Genomic DNA, 27,926 nt, shown 5'->3' with positions numbered 1-27,926 from the left:
AGCCACGAGTTCAAAACATTTTCGCGTGATGTTAAATTCGCGGTTCAACCTCAAAGCGCAAAAAGCGCGAAAATAAAACCACCGCGAAAGAAACCACTTATACAGTACACTGCATGCACGCACTGGGATAGTCTAATAAATCGTATTAAAAACTCACAGTAAATTTTACACAGTGTCCCAGTAGATATCTACACACCGGCTCATCACGCCATACCACACACTGTACGGTTGACCACTTGAGAGGGAGGACCGGTGGTGCTATCCTAGTGGGTATAGCGAGGTACCCGCACCTCGTCAGGGGCCCGAATACCGTCACCCCGCTTAAAATTGTTTTAAGCGCACTAAACAAAAATTTATGCCCGGGACTGTGTTCAGTATGCTCGAAACTTGGCAGGCCCAAGCAAATTTTGGTGAAAACCGAACAATTTTTCGCGAAAATCAGAAATTTTAATCGGAATAGGACCCTACGTGTTAGACCCTATAAGTATCGCCACTGTCCCCGCACGCATCTTTTACGTGTATGTCTATGGGAGCATCACGGTCACCCGCACACGTCTTTTACGTGCTTTGTCTATGGGAGCACGGGTGACGAGTTGCGGGCCCCTTCCTTAGTGCGCAACTTTTTCGCATCGTTCGCGTTTGACGACGATAGCAGCAAATTTTCGAAATCGCGATCAGTGAACTTGTGATTCCATTGGAATTTTCAGCATTTTTTCTGTATGTGAGTTGGGTTTCAAAGAATTTCAGTGGCGAAATGTGATTCAAATATGCGCAAACATTAACTATGACGAGGTGCGGGTCACCCAAGTATACACACGAATCTTGCCTTGTGCCGAGATTGCGATAAGCCTGCATCTTTTTTTTCAACAGTATTGTATTCTGTATTTATTATAATGCGGTGCTGATATTGATGTCAGGTCGTGAAATGATTACCATTTTCAGGTGCGGCCAACATCCGTCTCGTCGGTGGCTCCAACGCCAATGAGGGTCGCGTCGAACTATTTGTGAACAACCAGTGGGGAACCGTTTGTGACGACTTGTGGGATCTCAATGATGCACAGGTAGTCTGCCGCCAGCTGGGCTTGGGACGGGCGAGCCATGCTCCATCCAACGCTCACTTCGGCCAGGGATCTGGTCCGATCTTGCTAGACAATGTGCGGTGCACTGGAAGAGAGTCATCCCTGCTTTCCTGTCCGCACCAGGGTCTGGGAACACACAACTGTGCTCACAGGGAAGACGCTGGAGTCATTTGCGGACAAAGTGGTGAGCGTACATTTGAAAAAGGGAATAGAACTAGCCCTCAATCTTTAAAAGTATCTGTTTCCTTTTATCTTTGAAAAAAAAAAATATACCAGAAATGCTCAGAATATCTATCTCCCATTAAATCGCACATCTTGTACGCAGTCATCAATATCTTAAATAAAGATACTATTTTATGGAATAATTTGAATTATAATTTTCAGGATCAGTAAGACTGTAAGACAATTTAAAAGATTATATGAACAACATCTTTTTGATGCAATTAAGTTACAAGTTGATGAATAGTTAAATATGGAGGGTTTTTTTTTGTTCTTCTTTTCTTTCATATCTACACGTATCCATTTTTTTTTCTATTGATTTCAAGTTGTGAATCTTATCGTATTTTGCATTCATGTTTGTTTCAATCCAGTTACAAATGATTATAAATGGTTACACATATTTCATCACAATATTTCTTCAGGGATCATTTTCAATAAGCCTACTGTGTGCTTCTCATGATTCCGCCTCTATCATAATTGACACCATGTATTTTTGTTTGTTTGTTTGTTTGTTTTTAATACAAAGTTTGACAACCAATTATGAAAGTGGAAATAAAATGAAATGAAATGAAAATCTATTTATCCACATTTAACACGTACTGAAACACCTGAAAATTAAACCTAACTTGCATCAGCTCTCAGAAGATTTTTAAGTTGCCAACATGTTATTTGTTTTCTCTTTTCTCCATTCACATATTTTGCATGGCGTCAACCAGGATGAATAAATTGAATTTATGAACATTGTTAAACATACGTTAGATCTATTTACGCTTCTTATCATTTTCAGGAAAGGTTTATTAGTCCCAACAAAGTAACATCAATTAAACAGTTCCATACGGGAACCTGGTGGCCTATTGTATTAAGTCTATGGGGATTCAGAATTCAGTATGGAGCAGGTTAAAAGCAGTACAAAAACATCAACAAACAATTGTGACATACTTGTAAGTAATGTGACATAATCATTTAAATGCATGGCAAATTTTTAGAGCTATTCTTGAATGATATCAAACTTGACATCATCCCCAGAGTGTAATTAGCAAATTTGGCATTTTAAAACAATCATCATGATTTATTACACAACCCAAGGTATGTATTTCTAATTGTGCTTTTCTACATTTCAATTTGCTCCTTTATTCTATAGCTATGCTCTTTGAAAAAAAAAAAAAAAACATACAATCTGTTTTGAACTTGCACGACAATCTTAACTTCATCTGAACATTGGGAAAACTGATGTTGTCAATTCACTGTGATATCAAAATAGCTTTCTCTTTCAGTTCTATGCAAAGTTTCTTGGGATGTGATGTTAGTGACTACTTTTCCATGTCTGAAATGTTATAGAATATAATTAGTATGGTATATGAAGAGATCAGAGACTCCAACTCTCCCGTTTTCGACGGGAGATCTCCCGCCGAAAACCCATTTTTGCAAAATCTCCCGTTCTCCCGTTTGAGATTTAATTTCTCCCGCCCTGGCTCTTTGTCTCCCGTTGGAAAGTATTTCTTGCATATTTCTATCGTATGTTGAAAAAATAAGCCTTAGATAGCACCAGAGAGCATCTAGAACCCTAGGAATTTCGCGCTTCGCACACATCAACTTTGAGTCTCCCGTTTGCTCGGGGTTTCAGTCGGGAGAATCTCCAGATCAGAAGGTACTTTGGGTTGGAGTCTCTGAGAGATTGCTTAATCATCATCATAACCCTGACAAAAGCCAATGATTAGATTTCTCTCTCATTGTAATAGAGCTTTTGTGTGTAGAGACCTTTTCATTTTGCATCCTTGTCTATTTCAATAATAGGTGGAATCAACATCCGACTTGTTGGAGGTAGTGATATCTACGAGGGCCGTGTGGAGGTATTCATAGGCAACCAGTGGGGTACAGTATGCGATGACTTGTGGGACATCAACGACGCCCGTGTGGTCTGTCGCCAGCTGGGGCTCGGAGTTGCAGTGGAGGCACGGTCCCGGGCCCACTTTGGTGAGGGATCGGGGCCGATCCTGATGGACGACGTTCGGTGCGGCGGCAGCGAATCTTCCCTGAGGGACTGTCAACACCGCAGACTACACAACTGCCATCACAGAGAGGATGCCGGAGTGGTGTGCTCACGACCGGGAGGTGGTAGCAACCCAGGTAGGCTGCCGTCACCTGATGATTTCAAGTTTGTTGCCAGTGCTGGTGTTGTGGTGCTATCTCAGCAGGCAGCAATGGTGTTGGAGCGAGATATGAAACAGTTGTTTTGGACCTGGTAAGCACCAGCACCAGCACAAACAGTGAACTGGAAGTTGCTGATATTAGCACTCACAGCTGGTCAAAGGGTTGGGCTGGCTGATAGCAAACAAACAAACAAATAATGAAGTTATGTAAACAACATTTCTGTTAAGTAAAGGTAAGATATAATTCAGAGGGGCAAGATTCAGGTGTAGAGGGAGACAAATTGAAGAAACTCACATCTGAACATTTATGTTGATATAATTGCACATAATTGCGACAAAATTTGATCTCAATACAACACCAGGACTCTGACAGCATTAGCTCACAGAGATACCTTGAACCGTTTCCAAGAGTAGAAATGCTACTCCTTCGCCATTTCTAACCCGATTTCGATTCCGTTTGCTTTATGTGATGGCACTAGGTGAGGGCTTCAAAACTTCTACACAGAATTTTGACCTTTGACTTCTTTGACCTTTGACCTTGATTTTTTGACCTATATTGTACATTTTGCTACAAAATGCTACTCCTTCGCCATTTCTAACCGGATTTCGATTCCGTTTGCCTTATGTGATGGCACTAGGTGAGGGCTTCAAAACTTCTACACAGAATTTTGACCTATAACTTCTTTGACCTTTGACCTTGATTTTTTGACCTATATTGTACATTTTGCTACAAAATGCTACTCCTTCGCCATTTCTAACCCGATTTCGATTCCGTTTGCTTTATGTGATGGCACTAGGTGAGGGCTTCAAAACTTCTACACAGAATTTTGACCTTTGACTTCTTTGACCTTTGACCTTGATTTTTGACCTGTATTGTACATTTTGCTACAAAATGCTACTCCTTCGCCATTTCTAACCCGATTTCGATTCCGTTTGCTTTATGTGATGGCACTGGGTGAGGGCTTCAACACTTCTACACAGACTTTTGACCTTTGACTTCTTTGACCTTTGACTTTGATTTTTTGACCTATATTGTACATTTTGCTACAAAATGCTACTCCTTCGCCATTTCTAACCCGATTTCGATTCCGTTTGCTTTATGTGATGGCACTAGGTGAGGGCTTCAAAACTTCTACACAGAATTTTGACCTTTGACTTCTTTGACCTTTGACCTTGATTTTTGACCTATATTGTACATTGGCTACAAAATGCTACTCCTTCGCCATTTCTAACCGGATTTCGATTCTGTTTGCTTTATGTGATGGCACTAGGTGAGGGCTTCAAAACTTCTACACAGAATGTTGACCTTTGACTTCTCTGACCTTTGACCTTGATCTTTTGACCTGTATAGTACATTTTGATACTAAATGCTACTTCCGGCGGGGACATATTTTACGCACCGCGTAATTTCTACTTTTCCTTGTTCTTCTTGTGCCACCATGGGCTTCTTGTTGGATTGAGGTGTATTGTGACACCTGAGTGAGCTTGCCAACTTAACAACTAGGCCAAGTGTGGATAGATCACTGTTTACTGCTGAAAGGGCTTGGCAAGTTAAAGGGATGGCACAGTTTCGGATGAAATTGGGCTTAAGGTTTCCAATGTTTTTTGTGTTGATTTTGTGAAATAATGAGAAACATCTTTTGAAATATGAAAGATTATGTAATCATACGCATTTGACAAAAAAGTTAATTCGACAAAAAATGGTTTTGAAATGGCTGAGATATCCAAAGCAAAGCAATCCTAATAAAAGGTCAGACCCACCTTTTATTAGGATCATTTTGTTTTACTTTGTTTTGGGATATCTCAGCCATTTCAGAATCGATTTTCATCAAATTAACTTTGAATTCCTCTTAGAATTGCCTGCTCTTTATTATTTCATAAAGTGGTTTTTAAGTATTCTCGCAAAAAGTCACAAGCTGAATCCTTACCCTAACCAATACTGTACCACCTTTAAAGCTGAGTGCCAGAGTCCATAAATGGTCAATGATGATTTCAACCTCTTATTATGCATCTGTTGGACTGATATCCATGATAAATGAGATTCCATCTGTGTTTGCAAGTTGCACTGAATGTAACCGCCATTAAAGTATTGGTTGTCGTGTGCTGTCAAAAGCCTCATTTATAGATAAAATGGTTGGATAGTACCCTGTGTGTCAGACAGTTTTTCATTTTCTAACCTGTTCCATACGGAAGCATGATGATCAGTGTATTATTAGTCAATGGGGATTTTGGATTTCAGTATGGATTGGGTTAAATGTTCTTGGATGGTGAGTGCTTTACACAGGTTGCCACTTTGACAGACTCTCTGTCTCGTTATGTTTTTTTTTTGTCCTAGGAGTTCGACTGGTGGGAGGGGCCAGTCGCCTAGAAGGTCGTGTCGAGATGTTCCTGAACAACCAGTGGTTTACAATCTGCGACAACACCTTCGACCTGCAGGATGCTCATGTTGTCTGTAGGCAGCTAGGGTTTGCCAGGGCCTCCTCTGCTCCGGGCGGAGCACGCTTTGGGCGGGGCTCGGGGGGCATCATTTTTGACTTCTTGGACTGCACTGGTTACGAGAATTCCTTGCAAGAGTGCTTTTGGCCTGATTCCGAGATTCCTACTGCGTGCGGACACGGTGAAGATGCTGGCGCAGTCTGTGTTCAGGCTACGACAGGTGACACAGACTAAATGCTCTTTTCCCAACACACAGTTGAACAACATTGTGCTCCCAGTTACACATTATGAAGCAAACTTGTGCAATATACTGAGGAAATATCGTTTTTTTTAATTCCACTTCTTTGATTCGCTTGCTATTTGACTTGTTAGAGTTTGAAAATGTTGAACCAAGTTTTGCATTGTGCCAACGTTTAGACAAGGGATTCAGATGACAAGAAAAGCTTCTTTTTTTTGTTTGTTTTATAAAACGTGTTGTAAAATAAGATTATCAAGGAACATTTTTTTTTTCTTCAAAAAAAAAACCTGCCGAACAATTACAGAAATATGAAATAAAAGGACTTCCTTCAAGTTTTGCTTGAAAATGATGAGATATAACTGAAAATTGCTGACATCATTGTCATCATCATCAACATTTAAGGTCTATTTTTTCAATTCTTTGGGAGTGGACAGTTCATTTCCTTGATGATTCACCTCGGTGGTATGCCATCAGTTGGGTCAATGTGGGTGATAATAGCTTCTCTTCTGTTTTCTTTGATTGTGTATTCCCATGTCTTGTGGGGTCTCCCACATGGATTCCTCCCAGTGACTGGGAATTTTGGTATTCTCTTTTGAGCCAGTTTGTCTCCTCTCTCCTAGCCACTTGTCCATACCACCTCATCTGCTCTTCCTCATCACTAGATCTATACATGTACTTTATACCAGGCTCAGTGCCTGGAGGAGGTTTTCATTTTTCTTTCTGTCCAATGGGCTATGCCCTGCACATCCATTTGACCATCCTTATCTCAGCCTTTTCAACTCATTCTACGCTGGACAGTTTCATTACTGTATGTCTAACAACTGTAGGTCATGCATTTCTGCACATACACATGATAGACCATCCTTTTCACGTTCATTGGTGATGCCGATGAAGTGAGGAAGGGCGAGAGCTCACAGAACTTCTTCCAGTCACTCTGAATCCTTGCAGTCACAACTGCTTTTTCAGCTCCTCTTGCAGCCAACATCAGAGAACTTTTGCAACACGATGGGAAGACCAAGAGGACGCGGAAGCAATCAGCTGTGACAGTCCCCGCGCTTGGACTCCCATCCCCATTTCCAAAAAGCAGTTTTGCTTTTCTGTGTGGATGCAGACGCAGTGATTTTGGGTGATGTGTGAAACGTAAACTGTCCCGTGGTGTGTGACTGATATGCACATCAAGATCGCTGATTAGCTTGCTGCTCAATTGTGCCCAATATCGGGACTGGACGCTGTTTTGGCTGAGAACCATTCTCGTTTTCCCCAGGACAGGAGATTTTTCATTTTTGAGCATGTGCTGAAGCAAATCTTGCACTCGGCACATTCATAGTGGCTGCGTCGTGCTTGTGGAAGTTTCCTATAATCTCCAAAATTGCAGAACCTCTCCACAGCCTCAAACTTCTGCCCCGGAGTTCAAGTCCGTTTGCAATGCCACTGGTACCTCTCCACCGTACCTTGTCCTGTCATCTTGCTTGCCACCTGCAGACTACTAGAGATGCATTCTGCTACATCAATAATGGACCCAGTCCGTGCAGTTGCTGCATCTTAAAGAATTTGCTCCTACACCTGAATAATAAACTCCACAAGGGTACTCTCCTGTTTTCTCTGTCTCACTTGCATCAGCAGAAGATGCTATGACTTTAGACTTTTCAGCATTCAGTTTCAATCTCATTTCCTCTCGTGCTGCATACCATGATGATATCTTTACTCCTATGCCCTACTCCATATTTTTAATGACTACCTCGCGACCATGTGGAATGTCAGATTTTTGCTTTGTTTTGTTTTGTCTCCCCCCCCCCCCCGAAGTCCTGTGCAAATTTTAAAACTGAATTTTGTTTATACCAGACATACTTACAAGGGGGTCACTATGTCAATTAGTATGTGCACGTCATTAAAATTGCTCGTTAGAGTTTAGTGTAATTGTTTGTGGTGGCAGTTGTGAAGATTTGTCTGGTTCAAGGTGACAGGATACACATGACTAAGTGAAAAGTTAATTTCAATTTTTTGAGTTTTGCGAATGCTTTTTCTAAAATGTCTAAATGGTTGAATTCATCTTTTTTTTTTTCTGTGTGCACTTTAGTTTGCAATTGAGATCAATGTCAAAAAATTCAGAGAACTGCATAAAATTTCATAGATTACATCCAAGAGGTTTGCTGTATCAGGGACAATTGGTGATATCAGAAAGTATGGCAGTACCCATGGGTCCTGTTAATATATTCTTTTACATACGTTTTCATTTTAGTATAATGTAGATCTGAATAGTGAGTATGAAGTAGTAAATTGCATAAGTACACACAAGAAGCTATTGATGTGTAATATCTTAATGCTACGTGTATGGTGGGTAGCTGAATGTATTTTTGTGTGTGCATGTATGTTACTAGGACCTGGGGTGAACATTAGGCTGGTTGGGGGCTCAAGCTCCTCCGAGGGCCGTGTGGAGGTCTTCCTCAACAATCAGTGGGGTACGGTCTGTGACGACAACTGGGGTATCTCCGACGCCAGCGTTGTCTGCCGTCAGCTTGGTTTCTCCGGTGCTGTGTCGGCCACAACGAGAGCCTCGTTCGGCCAAGGGTCGGGGCCCATTCTGCTGGATGACCTTGGATGCACAGGAAGCGAGTCATCCATTGACCTTTGCCCTCACGGCGGGGTCGGTTCACACAACTGTGGCCACCATGAAGATGCTGGAGCAATATGTTCGAGAGGTGGAGGTGACTCAGCATTTTCAAATTGTCATGTTGCAGCATTGCCTGCAGGTCATGTGTGATCAAGTTACAATATGAATGTCATACTGTAAAACAAGGAATGTTCGTGTGCATTTTGACCCTTTTCCAGACGGGAACCTGGTGGCCTGTGCATTAAGTCTATGAGCATTTCAGAATTCAGTATGGAACGGGTTAATTTCGCGAATTTCACGATAGTCAAGATTCATGAAATAAAAATGCACGCGAAAGTTTATGTCTACACTTTATGCATTGAATGTGAGAGTTAACTCATGAAAATTTCATGCCACAAAAACGGCCGTCAGCTCCAATTCGCAAAAATTTCATGCCGCAAAAATATCATGTTTTTTTACAGTATGCAATATTGGACTTTTTTTTCAGGGTACTTTAACCCTAAAATTTTGCTCAGTGCAGGCTCACAGTGGCCGTGTCGTGCTGTGAAAGTTCCCTATAGTCTCCAAAATTAAAATTGCAGAACTTGTCCACAGCCTCAAACTTCAAAGTCCGTATGCAATGAGACTGGTACCTCTCCACCATACCTCGCCCTGTCATCTTGCTTGCCACCTGCAGACTATAAGAGATTCTGCTACATCAATAATGGACCCAGTTCGTGTAGTTGCTGCATCTTAAAGAATTTGCTCCAACACCTGAATAATAGACTCCACAAGGGTATTCTCCTGTTTTCTCTGTGTCACCTGCATCAGCAGAAGATACCATGACTTTGAACTTTCTAGCATTCACTCAGTTTTTATCCCTTCCCTTCTATGCCTGCAAACTATGAAAATATAGATCTTACTCCTATACCCTACTTCATATATCTTGATGCTATGATGGGTGGCTGAATGTGTTTTTGCATGTGCATGTGTGCTACCAGGGCCAGGGGTGAACATCAGGCTGGTCGGGGGCTCAAGCTCCTCTGAGGGTCGTGTGGAGGTCTTCCTCAACAACCAGTGGGGTACGGTCTGTGACGACAACTGGGGTATCTCCGACGCCAGCGTTGCCTGCCGTCAGCTTGGTTTCTCCGGTGCTGTGTTGGCCACCATGCGAGCCTCGTTCGGCCAAGGGTCGGGCCCCATTCTGCTTGATGACCTTGGATGCACAGGAAGCGAGTCATCCCTTGACCTTTGCCCTCATCGCGGGGTCGGTTCACACAACTGTGGCCACCATGAAGATGCTGGAGCAATATGTTCAGCAGGTGAGGTGAATCAGCATTTTGAAATTGTCGTGTTGCAGCATTGCTTGCAGGTAATGTGCGATCAAGTAATGAATGTCATACTGTAAAACAAAGAATGTTTGTGTGCATTTCAATTTCGCAAATTTCACGATAGCCAAGATTCGTGAAATTAAGATGCACGCGAAAGTTCCTGTCTACACTATATGCATTGAATGTTACAGTTAACTCACGAAAATTTCATGCCACGAAAAAGGCTGTCAGCTCCAATTCGCAAAAATTTCATGCTGCAAAAATATCATGTTTTACAGTATGCAATATTGGACTTTTTTTCCAGGGTGCTTTAACCTTAAAATTTTAAAGTTGTTTTAAGTGCTCTTTAAGGCTACATACACCATGTAAATGTAACATTTGCCTGAGCTAATTATCTGTATCTTAATGCTAAAGATTGATAGGAAGACATCACCAACAATACAGTTTGATCACTGATATCACTGCAAAGGATAAGTTGTTACTTGTACTCATTTTACAGAAATACACCTATAGGAAATTGGTCTCGATTTTACTCTTAAAGTAAGTTGTGTCATGCTCCTTCCCATAAATTACCATGTAGAAATGATAAGATGTTGAGTATGATATGGTCAAAGCAAATAAATGTTGGCCTTTTGATAGCTGCTTAATCCCCTGAAGACAATATATATATATATTTTTTTTTGCAACACAATGTTTAGATGACTACGTCCTTGGACTGGATAGTTGGAAAGGCTTTTCCCCAAATATTTGAATGAAATAGCATTCAGACAGTTTAATCATATTGAAAGTTATTAATGCGGAAATCCCATTGTAACTTTTTTTTTTTTGGGGGGGGGGGACATACTGTATACTCGTGACTAGTCTCCAAAGGTGTGATAAAACACAGAAGAAGACCCCGATGCCAAAGCTGCCTCATACATGCTTGACTTGTTCTTCTGCTTTATAGGAAACGCTGAAGTTCGAATTCGCCTGGCTGCCGGGCCCAGCTCTCACGAGGGGCGGGTTGAGCTCTTCATCAACAACCAGTGGGGAACCGTCTGTGACGACGGATGGGACATCAACGATGGCCATGTTGTGTGCAGGCAGCTGGGTTTTGAGAGGGCTGTTTCGGTGTCGGGCACGGCCCGCTACGGCCGTGGCTCTGGCCCGATTTTCCTTGACGATGTCGGCTGTACCGGCAGTGAAAGCTCCCTCCTTCTGTGTCAAAACAGGGGAGTCGGCAGTCATAACTGTGGTCACAGTGAAGATGCGGGAGTTCTCTGCTCAGTCGGTAAGAGATTTCAGAAATCTAATAGGTCCTTGCCATCTGCAGATTCAACACCGAGCACCAAATTTTCCTGTGGAGAAGGATTTTATTCAGACAATTAATCCCTGTTTTTGTCAAGAGAAATCATGTTAATCAATCCAATTGTGAATTAGTCAGGTTTTTTGTTGTTGTTGTTGTTGTTGTTTGCTGCACAATAAAACACATTCCAAGTTTCGTTGGAAAAGAAAATGTAGGGAAGAAAAAAACTTATGGATGAGCAGGACTTTATTACAGGGTTTGGTTTGAGTTATGATAGATGTATGTAAACAAAGTATAACTTGTAAGTCGTGAAGTAATTTATTGATTGATGAACAAAGGGAAACAAGTTCATGATTTGTTACTGCCATTAATCTGATGAAATTCCTTATATTGTGAGGATCAACATGATGAAGAGACAAATATGCAGATGATGAGGTAGTCACATTTTCAATATTTTCTTTTATGATTACTTAGCTGTAGAGAAAAATAAGATAAAAGGATGCCAATGGACTATTTTCTAAAGACCAACTGTAAATTTGTTATATTCAAGGTATTAGTGATTGGTTTATGTTTGTAGATCCCAAGGGATTTGACAATCTAGAATCATATCAAACCAGTTTTATTATATGCAGATATTTGTTACTTGTTCAGTCTCAAACCTACATGTATGCTTGTGTCCTTGCTTACATCTTTCTTTGGTGATACAGTGTACATGTTGGTGTCTTTGTATCAATCGTGCACTTTGTACCTGTGGTTGTCTTGCTAATGAGCAAAACAGCAGAATCACTGTAAATGCTGAGTAAAGCACAGATGGTGTTTTGGCATTCCAAGTGAGGAGAAACTTGGCAAACTTTTCATTTCATACATTTTTGTTGTTCGTTTGGAATGCAGGCATGTCCCCCGCGAGCATCCGGCTGGTTGGGGGTGCAAGTGAGCTGGAGGGCCGTGTGGAGGTGCTGTTGGGAGGTGCCTGGGGCACCGTGTGCGATGACTCCTGGGGGCTAGAGGACGCCAATGTGGTGTGCCGCCAGCTGGAACTCGGACCGGCCACACGGGCCTGGAGGCAAGCCCACTTCGGCCGGGGAACGGGAAGCATTCTTCTGGACGATGTCCAGTGTAACGGCGACGAGGAGACCATCGCTGCTTGCCCTCATGGTGGTATTGGCAGACACAACTGTGGTCACCATGAAGACGCTGGTGTAACATGCACTCGATGTAAGCTTAATGGCTGGATTCGATGTACTCTCTCCAGAGTTGATAAACTAGAACATACAGCAAACAAGCCAAACACCATTTCCTGTATGGGTGATGGGGCATATACCTGTGTATTTGAAAGGTTTCCAAGAAGTATGAAGGAAAATCTGTCCTTCTTTATTATTTCTTAAAAAGAACTTTGCAAAACTAAATTATATACAGGCTAAATCGTGTTTATGTGCCATTCATTTTCTTTCAAATCTATCTGTTTATCAGTATGTACAAGGAAATATTTGTATGTATGCATATACATGTATTTATGTAAAGTGTAGATGACATATTTGTCTGTGCTGTCATTTTCTTGTACAGCGTATGTGCCAAAGTCAGTGTTTTTCATGATTTAGCCAGTAGATGGTGACATTACTTGTACTCAGCAAAGTGAATTTGCCATTATTGTCAGTTACCATATGGCCTACGTGTATCTCTTGAGGCTAAAGCAAGAAAAAAGCCCATGGGGGGAAATGAGAGGCACAGATTTTGAGATGTCTTCTGTTGCCATGGTTTCTCCTCAGCGTTTGGCGAGATCCGTCTCGCAGGTGGCTCAAGGCCCAATGAGGGGCGCGTGGAGGTCCTCTACCGTAGCAGGTGGGGCACAGTGTGTGACGACAGCTGGGATATCCGGGATGCAAGTGTTGTCTGCAGACAGCTTGGGTGAGGGAGCTATGTCTTGATGATATTTTTGCTGTTTTCTCATCGGTGTTTTTTTTCCCTCTCCTCTGGGGTTGTGGTTTACTTGAGCATTAGTACTGTAAGTGTTAACAGTAAGCATATTTTGATTAAATGCCTGTTCCCAATGGCATTTATGAAGATTTGTGTATGAATTGCACACAGAGTTGGTTTATATTCACGAAACATACCCTACATTCGTGAAACATACTTGTATGGTTCGGCAGACCTCCGCACACATCCGCAGTTATCTGCAGAGGCACGTTTTTCCGTTGCCAGGATTTTTGAGCTGCACAAAATTTTGGTTGCGATGTCTAGGGAATATAAACCGATTTTGTGTGCAATTCATACGCTAGTCTTCCCAAAACACCATTGAGACCGAGCCTTAAAACCATGTGAAATTTTTCTTCTGCTATCATCCTTTGTCTATAGAATTGTACTAACGCTGTGAAGAATGGCCATAACTGAAGACCTTGCAGCAACAGTTTAAAAGATTGCAATATGGATTAATGTTGTAGCAGAAGAAAAAAGACGAGTACGATCAGATTTGACCTGATATTGCTTTCACTTCCTCATTCAGCTTTGGCGATGCGGTCTCGGCGACCAGCTCTGCATTCTTTGGCCCGGGGACCGGTGACATCGTGCTGGATGATGTGAACTGCGAGGGGTCGGAGGGAGAACTGGTAGACTGCTCCCACTCGGGCCTCGGAGTGCATAATTGCGCCCACAGCGAGGATGCAGGTGTCGTCTGTGATCTTGACGGTGAGTTTCCATCACTTTTGCATATCAAAGTGCGGTGCTTTCTTGGGTGGTTGGCAAACCTGTCGATTGGCAAAGTTAACTGGAAATTAATTGTCAGTCAGTAGTGATTACCCTCTAATCCCTATTGTGTTGCCATGTGGTACATGCTTCCAATCATGCTAACATTGAAAAATTTTCTTCATGGAAGACACAAATTGTCATTTTGAGACTCCTGTGATTATGTTGGCAGTTCGTCTGGTGAACGGCTCAAGCCCAAATAGGGGAAGGGTGGAGGTCCTGCACAACGGCCAGTGGTCAACGGTGTGCGACGACCAGTGGGACATCAACGACGCCAGAGTGGTGTGCCGTCAGCTTGGCTTTCCCTCGGCCGTCCAGGCCAAGACGGCCGCGGCCTTCGGGCGGGGCACTGGTGCCATAGCGCTGGACGATGTCCAGTGCACAGGAGAGGAAGAGAGGCTGGCGGAGTGCTCTCATGGTGGGCTCGGAATCCACAACTGCCAACACAGCGAGGATGCAGGTGTCATCTGTGACGTCAATGGTAAGCAGGAGACACCTAGAGACCGTACTCATGCTCAACCACAACTATTCTATCCAGAGTTAGGGACATTTTAATCAGCACTGGCCATTTCCATTCGTGAATGGCCTCATTATTTATTAATTAGATGTGGCATTCAATTAATTTCCCTTAAAACAAGAGCAAAAAATCTTGCAGTAAGAGAACATCAGACAGGATGACAAACCTACTCTATATGAATAGAAATGATTTTGAAGGCTATAATAAGGTCATTGCGATTATGTAAGAAATATTGATGCAATGCGATTTGAACTCCTGTGACAACTACATGTAGTGGTGTGACATCGCACTTTAATCAGCCACAAGTGCAATACAAGTCTAAAATAGCCTATATCAAGTCAGCAAGTCCTTTTTTAATTGTGACATTACTAATCTGTTCCAAAACTAAACGAGACATATTCCAACTGACCCGTCCTTGTTGCTTGCTTTCAGTGAGATTACAGGATGGACGTTCAAGGGCGGAGGGGAGAGTGGAAGTGTACTATGACAGTGAGTGGGGCACAGTGTGTGATGACCACTGGTCAGTTGAAGATGGGACGGTCATCTGTAACAGCCTCGGATTTGGGGATGCAGTCGCAGTCACTACGCGTGCAAGGTAAAACTACAGCTGTAGTCTCTCTCTTGCGTGTAGATTTTATCCACCAGGCCGCATTTACTACATACACATGCTAAATACAGCCACATTCATACTAAGCTCCCTATCTAACAGGCCTACTGATTTATATACCAAAGCAAAAGATAGGCATGGTTGGTTTAAGTATTTAGTTTCTTACTCATGGACTGAAGTGCTTTGGCTAAGGGTTGAACCCTTTACCTTTGTAACGAATGCACAATGGGCAATCCACTGGACTGCAATATGTTCACATAGTCAAACCTGTCTACAATTACTCCTGAAGGAAAACAAAGAATGTGGTCATTACGTACAGATGGCGGTTGTACACAATTGGTGTGGTAGCCATTGTTTATACATAATGTATATTCAATGCCCCATGTTATCACATGTAAACCACAGTAATGCATAATATGCATACACCTACATCGTACATACAATCTTATGTTAGCAATTGCTCTACTCTGTCAAACAATCACAAGTTGCCATGGTTATGAACACCTTTAATTTGTTTGATGCAATGGCCAGCAAAACTATAGTTAACTGATTGCTGTGCCACCACTCACTGCTGGGTAGTTACTATCCACAGTATTCAGTCATTTGGCCCAAACCAATTAATTGAGACCTGTGGTCACTGATCACATTAGGCAGGTAGTCACTGCTGTAAAACCAGATATTTTCTGGTACATGAAACTTTTGCAATTTCGTGAGGAACCAGGGGGGCATTTCATGAAGCATTTTGTCCGACAACTTGTCGGACAAATTTGCTCGCAGCCAATCAGATGCAAGGATTTCTGTAGCTTTTAACATTTTGTCAGACGAAATATCTGACAAAATGCTTCATGAAATGCCCCCCAGGATTCGCTGAAGTAGAATGCACATGAAAGTTCTTGTCTACATAATGCATTGAATGCCAGTTGCAATGAATGAAAGTGTCATGCCACAAAAAGAGCCATGAGCTCCATATTTGCAAAAGTTTCATGCCATGAATGTTTCTGGTTTTTACAGTATGCACAGCTTTCGAACTACAAATTTGCTTGCTTGATCTTTGTGTGTGTGTGTGTGTGTGTGTGTGTGTGTGTGTGTGTGTGTGTGTTGTGTGTTGTGTGTGATTTTAATCTGGTAAAGCGTGTGCCAGTGGTCATTAAAGACAGATGGATACTGAATTGTTTTTTGTTTTTTTTTGACCATGTATTGTTGTCTTTCTGACCTCAGGTTTGGAGAGGGAACAGGACAGATCTTTCTTGACAATGTGAATTGCAGTGGATCGGAGAGCAGCCTCCTAAACTGCTCCCACGCTGGGATCGGGATCCATGACTGTGACCACGATGAGGATGCTGGCGTCATCTGTGGGGTCCCAAGTAAGTTGACATCCGACCTGATCTGGTTAGTATTGTTTATTTGTTTGTTTGTCTGTTTGTATGAGAGTAGTTGTCAACTTATACTGAATTTCTGACTTTCTTGGTTGATTTGTGCCACTTATAAAAATTGTTCCAGTGATGTTGCGAAGCTTAGGATGCTTTGAGCTCCTGCTGAATTTTGACAAAATTGCAAATTTTATAGTGTTTTTTTTTTCTAATGCTCAAATCCATGAAAGGGTAAGTGGTATTACAGTAATATCATTGCTCATTAAGGTTATTTCAATGCAAAAATGGCATCACATGATCTGAAAAATGCCAGTTTTCATAAAATGATTTCAGATCGAGGATATGGCTTGAATGGTAATGCGTTTTCTTCAAAATGCTTGTGTGACATTATTTGCTGTGCTAAAAATGTGCCATTCAGAGATGCACATATTTTACTGTGCACACACTGATAGAAGACTAAAGCTGCTCCTCCTTTTTCCGTCAGATACAATCCGTCTGGTCGGCGGGCGCTCCAAGTACGAAGGCCGCGTCGAGGTCTTGCAGAACGGGGTGTGGGGTACTGTCTGCGACGACCATTGGGACATCAACGATGCCACTGTCGTCTGCGGCGAGCTGGGCTTTGTGGGTGCCCTGGAAGCCACGAGGGCGGCAAGCTTTGGCCAGGGCACGGGGCCCATCCTGTTTGATGATGTTCGCTGCAGTGGACGAGAGTTACACCTGTCGGAATGCGGCCACCGTGGTACTGGCATCCACAACTGTCAGCACATGGAGGATGCTGGGGTCATTTGCCAGGACATCAGTGAGATTTGGAAACATTTCTTTTTATTTTCCCACAGCAACAACAACAGCAACACCAACAACAACAACAACGACAACAATGATGACAACAGCAGCAGCAACAACAACAGCAACAACAGCAACAACAACTACTACAACATCAACTACAACTACAACAACAGCAGCACAGCAACAAAAACAATGACATCAGCAGCAACAATTACACTTACAACTACAACTACAGCTACAACATCTACTACAACAACTACTACAACTACTACAACAACTCCAATTTCTACAACTTCTACAACTACTACAACTACTACAACTACTACAACTACTAAAACTACTACAACTACTACAACTACTACTGCTACTTATTTTACTCCTTTTACTACCTGTCCTATTGACGTACAATGTAACAACAGTCAATGTGTCATTCAGAAGAAGTAATGTGAATGGTAAACAGGAAATCATGAAAGTGTATACACTTTAAAGACAATGTTTATAAGGAAGAGAGAGGCTGGAAGTGGCCATTTTTTGTCTTTTAGATTTCATCTTCTTAAAATGTTGTCGTTTGAAAGCAGATTTCGCAAGTGACCGACGCAAATTATTTTTATTATTTTTGTAATGTATCATTGACAGCTGAGGTCAGGCTCGTCAATGGTTTAGCGCCGAATGAAGGTCGGGTGGAGCTGAAATACCAGGGTCAGTGGGGCACCGTCTGCGACCAGTCATGGGACATTGACGATGCCGCGGTGGTGTGCCGGGAGCTTGGATACCCGGGGGCGGTAGCGGCTAACAGGGGAGCAGCTTTTGGTCGCGGCATCGGCACCATTTTCCTCAGCAGCATGCAGTGCACCGGACACGAGGGATCCCTGTTGAACTGCCCCCATCCCGGCATTGGCATCAACAACTGTAACCATGGCAATGATGCAGGAGTCGTTTGCAGACCGAAAGGCAAGTCAGAAGCTGATGTCTACTTGTAGTCTTTAGTATCATTATTATTGTTGTTGTAGTTGTTGTTATTATTATTATTATTATTATTATTATTATTATCATTATTATTATTATTATTATTATTATTATTATTATTATTATTATTATTATTATTATTATTATTATATAAATGATATTATTATTATTATTATTATTATTATTATTATTATTATTATTATTATTATTATTATTATTATTATTATTATTATTATTATTATTTATTCATTCATTTGTTTATTCAATTATTTTTAATTTTTCTTTATTTATACACTTTAAAAAAAGAAATATGGATTGCAGTTCCCAGCCAAGCAAGACAGAGATAAAGATACATTCTGCTCATATGAGAACAAAAGTTCTTTCTCAGTTCAAAACACCGGTTATGGTGAACACAGAGTAGTGAGGAAGAAATAGGTTCTCTTGAATTTCATATTTCTTTTCTAGGTGGACTATGGCTTCACCAGTGGATCATAGTAGTTTATTGTTAATTACCTGCCGGGAATTCTGTATTTGTATATAGGCTTATTTGTGTGTATGAAAGTGTGTATACAGGTATGTGACCCACTACAACAAAAGGAACCTAAAGTCGCTGATGGTCGAGCCGAGAAAATCGAGTTTGAAGTCACATCATGAAATTTGGTCAAGACAATCGGATTTCTTTTTTGGGCATAATTTTGTCGTCTAATGTTTTGTCCATCATCTGCCGAAATTTCGAAGCTAAATGAGCAAAGGAAAGGCAAGAAATCGATGCTTTTCTAGGCCATGATTTTCGGATTTTCAATAAAAGGGAAACGTATCCGAAGATTTGGATTTAGCGCCGCAGCTAGACTCCGCCCCTAGCAACGAGGGAGTGATCTTATTGGTCTGTACGTGGCATCCTGATTACCGATTGGTCGTGCTAGACCACTGGTGCTAAGCTTGAATGAATGTGGCGGAGGTCGCTAGGAGCGTGCCTTCTATTGTCAAGCAGTGAAAACTGTCTCGCCTCCCCTTGACCATAATAGCGTCGGAAGGACAACTTTGAAGGCATTTTTCTTGAAACCCTAATTTCCCCAACCACTTGACACGCGCTGATGAAATCATTGATATCTCCGCAACTGAGTCCTTTTATGAGTTGTGTTATATATGAAATTAAAGTAGAAGAGCAAGGGAATAATGTCATGCCATTTTCAGAAAATTGTCCTCCCCCGACTTTTAGATCCTTTTGTTGTAGCGGGTCACATATGCTTGCAACTGTGCATCAAAGTCAATTCAAAACTACACAGATACTCTTTAGAAGAGACTATTGCAGTCAACCATGCAATTAACCTGTTGAGGACTGTTTGATTTTGCTACAACATGCATTTTCCATAGCCACCTGCCCGAGTATACTCGCAACTCGTCTTCAACGGGTTAAGGAGCAAATTTTTCTGGTGCAGAAACTGCAAAATTTCTAATGGTGGTTAGGCCCGTTAATAAAGTGCATGTAGTGTTTTCACAGTAACATTAAAATTTATTCAAAAAAGAACACACACAAAAACAAACAAACAAACAAACAAACCAACAATCAACAGTCTATGTCGGCAAGAAATCATCCCAATGGAATGTTTTTATGTAAGAAATGATAATAAAAGGTTGTGATTTGGTAGTCTGCAGAGTTAAAGATTTTCAATTGGGCATTCAGCTGTGCTAAAAAAAGTTACCATCTATTTAACAGAATCATTTCAGGTTTGTACTTGTTCTGTCTTCAAAATCCAGATGTAAGCCACAAAAATATTGTATACAAAGTTTCTTTTGCTCGAGTTGCACATGTTCTGAATTTCCGAGGCTATTGGTTAATACAACAACAGATATTGTAGTTAAATTTTGTTGGCATGAATCCAGTAACTTAGTTCCTAAATGAATTATACTGATCGATAACCTTATTTGTTAGTAACTGAGACATCCTTGCTTTTGTCGTTACCCCAACACAGTGCGTTTGGCTGGTGGCAGTGAGGTGAATGAGGGGCGTGTGGAAGTCTTCATGAATGGATTGTGGGGTACAGTGTGCGACGATGGCTGGGACGTTCATGATGGCGATGTGCTTTGCCGTCAGCTTGGCTTTGAGGGCGCTGTTGATGTGGTCCCCAGCAAGGTAGGCCCCTATTGTATGCTCTCATCACTGTGTTAACCCTTAAAGGACAAGTTCACCTTCATAGACATGTGGGTTGAGTGAATGCAGCAATATTAGTAGAACACATTAGTGAGAGTTTGAGAAAAATCGGACGATCTGTTATGAAGTTATGAATTTTTTAAGTTTCTGCTTAGTCACGGCTGGATGAAAAGACTACTATAGCTTGTGATGTCACTTGTGTACAACGATATAAAGAAAGAATAAAGAAAATTCAACATATTTTCAGTTTTATCGCATAACAAAAGAACACTTGAATTCTCTCTTTCAGAAGGCAGGGTGAATGATATTACCCTTAATACACGTCAGTAACAAGTCGAAGAAATGTGCACTCTATTCAAAAAGTAAAGTTTTGTGAAATGCTCTTTTTATTTTCCTTATATCGTTGTATGCATGAGACATCATACACTGCCGTAGTCTTCTCATCCAGCAGTGACTGCGCAGATACTTAAAAAATCCATAACTTTTGAATGGATTGTCCGATTTTCCTCTTATACCTTTAATGTGCCCAGGCGTTTAGCTTAAGTTACTTTTTTCATTGGAATTCAGTAATCCACCCAAACTTGTCTGTTAGCAAGCCCTCTCAGGTGTAACAATGTGCCTCAGTTTAAAGGCATTATTTACCATGTGCAGATGAAACAAAAACCCAGCTTTAGTGCTTCAAAATAGTTCTAAGATGTGAGTTTTGGATAGAAACAGCCAATGTAGAAATGTTAATCAGTATAAATAGTGTTAAGTTTTGTTAAATACAAATGTGAACAATAGTTAGAATAAAATTGTTTCCACAATTAACCATCTGCTGTTATAGTTTATTGAGAAAAATAATGATATCTCTTTATATTTCAGACTTTATTGCAAAATCTTTATATGGTATGATGTTTTGTGAAACAACTGATCTACACATTGTACATCAAATGTGTTAATGCAAACATTTTTAAATGGCTGCTCCCAATGGTAAATAGTACCTGTGACAGGAAGGCCATTGTGGCACAATGGGGGTCAGGAGATTAGGAAATCTACTTGTGTTCATTGACAACAAGGTCCCAGACACACCGTGTCAATAGGCAAACAAAGTACTCCATTGTGCTTGCCAGCCACAACGACAAATGCACTGGAATGAGGAATAAGGTTTCTATCATTGTGTATTTGTGTTGTTGTGGGATATCATTGAGTTTTGTGTTCACTGTGTTAAAGTTTCATCATCACATTTCACTGTGATAACAGGGAGGGAAAAAGGTTTGATGATAATATTGCAGGACTGATGCCGAGAAATCTGCATTATAAAGCAACTTGTTTTAATAAATTAGGGGAAAAGTGATATTCTCTCTCAGAAATCAAAGGATAGATGTTGTAATTACCTCTTGTCCAAATTCTGCAGTCCAAGACTGCATTGAAATTCAAAGTTTCATGACTTTTGGGTGTAATGAAGTATTTTGTGAAGATATCTTAAATCGCCCTACTGTGTCAGTGTATCTAATCTTTCAGTGAATGAAATCGAGAACTCCATATATTTGAAACCGAAGTGTTGATGAGTGCATGATGATGATGTAACAATTGCATCATGAAATGCAGTCCTTTTTCTCGTTTGGATACAGCATATTGAAAGAACCCATGATTTCTCACTGTCTCAGCCCCTGAGTGTTGTGGAAACAGCAAGCTGGCCACAGCTTTTGTGACTCTAATAGTTTGATATAATTTGAGGTGAACTTGCTGTGAAAGTGCTTGAAATGCCTTTTGTGAAGGACTTGACAAATATTGAGAAAAGCATTTACATCTTTTGAATAGAATGATATTATTGACGTCCTGATTTGAAAAGAAACGATTCTGTACTCTATCACAGGATGGTTTTGGTTCTGGTTCGGGGCCGATTCACATGTCAACCGTGAGTTGTTCCGGTTTGGAGTCTGAACTGGGCGACTGCTACCACAGTGTTCTCGGACGTCATTCCTGTAACCATGGCAGAGATGCAGGGATTATCTGCTCAGTCCCAGGTAGAAAATGATAAATTTGTGTGTGTAAATGTGAGTGTGTGTGAAACATTTAATAAAACGAATAATGCCTCCACCATTTTAGTTGGATTTAAAAAAAAAATCTTGTGAGATTTATTGAATTGAATGAAATGGTGTTCTGTCAGTCATTATTACTTGTATACCTGTACTGGTAAAATGAATTTGGTGAGCCACTAGCTTGAATATTCTGTTCTTGCTGTAATTTTTTTTTTTTTTAGCATTTCTTCACATTCTTCCCCTTCTCTTTTCTCTCCTCTTTTGTTCTCTATGTTTTATACGACAGTCTTTAGTAGAGTTAACACCTGGAAAGGCATTATACACGATTTGATTTTTAGATATAAGCAAAAATCCTGTAAAACATATCAGACCAGAATGTGATGTGGTCCAAAGCACCTTTGTAAACTGATACTCTAACCTTGTGTGTTGAAAACTGATGCAGACCTTTCTAAAGTGTCGATGATTGTGAATGGGGCCTTGCAGGAGATTCAACCCATTACAACATCTATTCTTTGAAGGCTTCAAAGAGAAGAGAATGCAGCCACTCAAGGGTCAATATCTGTGCGCTACTGAAAAAGTGGAAATTCTCGTGGTGTTGAAATTTTCGTGCATTCCGCGCAACCAGAAACAAGCGCGAAAATAAAAGCACACAAATATTTTTGCCTGCCATATGTTCCAATAGTTAAGGTCTTGATTCTGAGGAATTAAAAATACACGAAATTCTTCTTAAAATTAGTTGCGCGAAAATATCCACTTTTACAGTATCTGTTGTAGGGTAACATAGGAGATTCAGGAAGCCCCACTTACCTGTATACTCATGGGCATATCGTCGCTGGGGTGGCAAGACCTTGTATCTGCAATTTTGGTGAAGATGGCTTTTTTTGATTAGTGGTTAAATAATCGGTTAAGTGATGTCCTGTCCAAATTCTAGGTGTTTTAACCCCAAAATGAAGCCACCACAGCATTTTCAAGGAAAGACTATCCCATTAGCTACAGTGCTTTGGCCGCCATGTTTTTTGGCTCTCCTGAACATTTGACATTTTGTAGATACGAGATCTTGTCGCTGCAGCGACGATATAGTGCTTTCATAGATTACAATACTTTTTATCAAACATTGGAATTTCGTGTAGGTTTACCGATTTGTGTTGATAGCTGCAGTCATGGAAAGTTAAGTGAGTTGTTTGAACCTCAGAAGAAGAAAGCAGAACAATTTTAAAGACAGAGTGGTCAAGTCGCCTTGGTTCTGTGTGATGCTCCCTGAAAACCTTGTTTTACAGTCGAGAATAGACAATATGAAATTAACCCATTCCCTATGGGAACCTGGTGGCCCTTGTATTAAGTTTATGGGGATTTCAGAATTCAGTATGGAATGGGTTTAGTTATAAAATGCCTGGGCACATAAAAGATTATTAATGATGATTGACTGGAATAAGAGATTACTAGTCTTGATTTCTAGTCTTGATTCCCTCCATCATATCCTTCCCTTGAACAGTGCGCCTTGCCGATGGTAGCACAGTGAACGAGGGGCGACTGGAGGTGTTCGCCAACGGCGTGTGGGGCACCGTCTGCGACGGTGGCTGGGACATTGATGATGCTGCCGTCGTCTGCCAGCAGCTAGGATTTGGACCGGCTGTGGAAGCCACTGGTGGGGCGAGGTTCGGCCAGGGAAGGGGCCCCATCGTCCTCAGCGGTGTCGAATGTGATGGTGAGCACAAATTCAGATATTTTTGTCAAGTCTTTTGTTTGGTGCTGACATAATATTCATATGCATAAATTGTATATTGTACATACATGTATAATAGATGTTTATACAAAGGAAGTTGAGCTGACTTGAACAATATAGAGTGCCTTCTTCGCTTGCATTGTTTAGTTTTGTGTGTGTGAATATAATGCAATGTAAATATGTTATGATCCAGGACAGCTGGAGTTAAAACTTTCATGCTCATACACTATGTTTGCTGCAACTCTTGTTCAGTTATCATTCCAGATAAATTATAACTACTGTAGCTCCTTCAGGGGTAAATTTAATGCATTGTCATTTTATGACATTTTCGCCATGAAGGATAAGGTAAACTGTTGTTCCCAAGCGCACTGTCATACTCGAATGCACTGCTCTATTGTCAAGGGACTTGAACCAAAGATCTGAAGCTTGAACACCTAATGGTCTTAACCACTGTGCCAAAACAACTCAGTAGCCAAAAGTCCTCAAGTAAGGGGCTTGTATGTGATGGTTAAACACTCCTGTACTGTCTTGACAAAACTCAGCAGACCAGAGTCCTCTGTGTGAAGATGAAAACACTCATATCTGTAACTAAATGTTGATTGATATTTTGTCAGGTTCCGAAGCCAGCATCATGGAATGCGAGCACAACCAGCTGGGAGTGAGCAACTGCAAGCATGATGATGATGCTGGTGTGATCTGCCGAGGTCCAGGTAGGCTCTCAAGACACTTCTTACCACAGTCCAATACGATGAATGTCTAGATAGATTGATGAAGGTGAAATGTCAAGATTAAAATCTTAAATGATGCTGTCGTTTGGATGATTGAAACAACATATATGTGTACAGACTTTTTGTGAGGTTGGATTCAAAGTTGAATGTGCAAATCAGGTTATTTTAGGAATGGCATGGATTTGTTGCGGTTTTTGTGGGCGAATGGATTAAATGTCGATTGAACTGAACTGAAAATACAGAAGAGAAGGGAAAACATTCTTAGAACACTGTCGATGCCATTCCTAAAATTACCTGATATGCCACAAAAGTTATTAACATTTCTCTCCACCCCCACCCCCCTCCCTAACAGAGGCAATCCGCCTTGTCAACAGTGTGGAACAAGACCCCAACAAGGGTCGTTTGGAGGTGTTCCACGAGGGTGCCTGGGGCACGGTGTGCGACGACAGCTTCGACATGGTGGATGCCATGGTGGCCTGCAGGCAGTTGGGGTTCCTGGCGGCCCTCGCTGTGGTGCCCGGGGCCTTTTATGGGGTGGGTACTGGCCCTGTGCATCTCGACAATGTGCAGTGCAATGGGGATGAGGACTTACTGATAGATTGTCCCCGCAGTACGCTGGACAGACGCAACTGTGGACATGATGAAGACGTCGGGATTGTCTGCTTTGCTACAGGTGAGATGATTTAATAATCTTGACATAAGTTTTCACTGCATTTTTCAAGGGGTTGCATAATTCCTTCATAGAATTTACATATGACTTCAAGTGCGCTGTCAAATCTCATTCATCTTGGCTTTTATAGGCAGAGGAAAATCAGAATGAATGTATGGGAAAGTTTAAAATCAGACTTGAAATGGGGCAGATATGGAATTTAAAGTGGCACATGCATTCAAAAGATAGTGATATTTGTAAATTAGATTAACTGATAATGTTGCTTAACAAATCTCACGTAAACCCATCTCATAAAATTTCCCTGAATCAATGTTGTTTTTTTATGTGGCATCAAAAATTGTATCCTTCACATAGATGCTTGTTATCTTGCAATGATTCTAAGGCTTGAGATTGCTAAATAAATATGCCAATATAAAAATCCGTAGATATTTTGTGCACAAGCCATTGTGAAAGTTGTGAATTTATAAAGTCATCACCTCAGCTAATTTGAATATGTATGTGGTTGCGACCTACATATATGTACCTATTTTGATGAAAAAAATGAAACTGTGAATTTCCATGAGCTTCCTGTATCATGCCCTAGCTACAATGTAGTTTGATTATATATCTACCTTTTTGTGTATCTGATTGTACTCTATTAAAGTCACTTTAACATAATGTTGAATTGTGCTTTCACCCAAACTCGGCAATAATGTTTTCCTGTCATATGAAAATGTTTATGTGGGTGTATAAGAAATGACATCTCATGAAAACACTGAGTTTTGATTTTGTAGATTTAGCACCATGGGATTCTCTATATCTCAAGCTCTCCACTGATTCCATATTGATACATGTACAAAATTTGACCCATCTGAATTTCAAGAACACATCATAGAAATGATGTGGAGGCCCTAGAGAGATAAGCAATTTTAAGAAAATTGGCTTAGAAGTCCCGATGCCTGTAACATGCAGGAAAATAGATATAATATAAACATTGTGGGATGATGTAAGACATCAACATAATGTGCAACATAATACGCAAAGTTTTGAATGTTATAATACATCTATTTTAAGACTTTTAAATTTGAACAGGAGGTAGCTATATCAAATTCTCAATTTTTGAACAGATGTCTTGTTTATTGTCTTTGATCCAATATACCATAATTTACAGTTTTCTCGACTCTTGTCAAAGTAATGAAATGACAGCACGCACAGTATAATTAAGTCCTCTTACTCTGCCCTTGTCTTTCTTCCCCGTCTCTTACTGTCCAGTTCCCGTACAGCTGGTCGGTGGTAATGGTCACCAGGAGGGACGTATCGAGGTCATGATTGACGACGAGTGGGGCACGATCTGCGACAAGTCGTTTGGAATCCCCGACGCTGATGTGGTGTGTCGACAGGTTGGATACCCCGGGGCACTGGAGGTGGTTCCTCAGGTCGGTGATGTGAAAATAAATTGGTGTTATTGTGACTCTGTAGGGGCGGTCAGACTGGCAAAAGATCGAGAAGTTTAAGATCACGAAGTTTGAGCCATTGGTACGCGCACAAGAAAGATTGCGCCGTCCGATGGCTAGTGATTGTGACAGAACAATGCACATCTGTACATGACAATGGCCTCGCGCTTCGGAAACACCGCCCGCAAACAGATCAAGAAGTTTCGCGAGAAGTTTCGCGGGAAGTTTGCGGTCGCACTGGCAAAACTTCGAGATCTTAAAGATCGCGATCTTAAACTTCTTGATCTTTTGCCAGTCTGACCGCGCCTTATGTTAAATGCCTGTAAGACAGTAGGAAGGCAGAAGTCAAAAACTGCCTCATGTAAATTGGTTGACAGAAGAATGGGGGCCTAAGGGAGTCAAAGCAAGATGCAATATGATCCTACTGTAAATGTGGATATTTTCTCGCGAGTAATTTTTCTCGCTCGGTCAGGTAAGATGAGTTTTGTGTGTTTTTAATTCTGTGCAATCAAGAAATCAACTACATGTACTTGAACACATGGCAAGGAAAAATATTCTTGTTCTTTCATTATCGCTCTATAGTCTGGTTGCATGAAATACGTGAAAATTGCAACACTGCAAAAATTTCCACTTTTACTTTTATGAGTAATTCTTTATTGATGTGTAACTTCTGTTGCTTGTTTGCTTTTGAAAAGAATGTAACTGCTTGTACAGGTGACTCCCTTTAATAGCTTTATAATGAAGTCCTCTGTATTGGGAGTTTTCTTTCATCATGTGGCAAATTTGTTATTACTAAACAAATGAAGTATACATGTACAAAATTGTATGAACATATGAATTATACATGTAAGAACATATGTAGATGATGAATTTTCGACCTGAA

The 27,926-nt window shown here is 41.0% G+C and overlaps 1 protein-coding gene across 1 annotated transcript in view; it reads left to right on the top strand.

Annotated features, from left to right (window-relative positions):
* The window catches only part of LOC139722364 (scavenger receptor cysteine-rich domain-containing protein DMBT1-like), a 45,719-nt gene that overhangs the window by 12,194 nt on the left and 5,599 nt on the right, over positions 1–27,926 (top strand). The window contains exons 2-21 of the mRNA XM_071633670.1: positions 943–1,263; positions 3,093–3,425; positions 5,784–6,104; positions 8,501–8,827; positions 9,714–10,034; positions 10,990–11,313; positions 12,220–12,543; positions 13,095–13,233; positions 13,829–14,010; positions 14,240–14,548; positions 15,017–15,179; positions 16,410–16,555; positions 17,046–17,360; positions 17,984–18,298; positions 20,287–20,447; positions 22,324–22,474; positions 23,982–24,194; positions 24,827–24,922; positions 25,293–25,613; positions 26,862–27,025. Coding sequence (XP_071489771.1) covers positions 943–1,263; positions 3,093–3,425; positions 5,784–6,104; positions 8,501–8,827; positions 9,714–10,034; positions 10,990–11,313; positions 12,220–12,543; positions 13,095–13,233; positions 13,829–14,010; positions 14,240–14,548; positions 15,017–15,179; positions 16,410–16,555; positions 17,046–17,360; positions 17,984–18,298; positions 20,287–20,447; positions 22,324–22,474; positions 23,982–24,194; positions 24,827–24,922; positions 25,293–25,613; positions 26,862–27,025 — 4,946 coding nt within the window. The remainder of the gene's footprint in view (positions 1–942; positions 1,264–3,092; positions 3,426–5,783; positions 6,105–8,500; positions 8,828–9,713; positions 10,035–10,989; positions 11,314–12,219; positions 12,544–13,094; positions 13,234–13,828; positions 14,011–14,239; positions 14,549–15,016; positions 15,180–16,409; positions 16,556–17,045; positions 17,361–17,983; positions 18,299–20,286; positions 20,448–22,323; positions 22,475–23,981; positions 24,195–24,826; positions 24,923–25,292; positions 25,614–26,861; positions 27,026–27,926) is intronic.

Source organism: Diadema antillarum, unplaced genomic scaffold (assembly GCF_040938485.1).
Source record: "Diadema antillarum isolate AM-2024a unplaced genomic scaffold, OU_Dant_1.0 scf00000164, whole genome shotgun sequence".
In the NCBI taxonomy this organism is placed as follows: Eukaryota; Metazoa; Echinodermata; class Echinoidea; order Diadematoida; family Diadematidae; genus Diadema; species Diadema antillarum.
The sequence above is the reverse complement of the archived record's forward strand: the minus strand, read 5'-3'. Positions and strand labels throughout refer to the sequence as shown.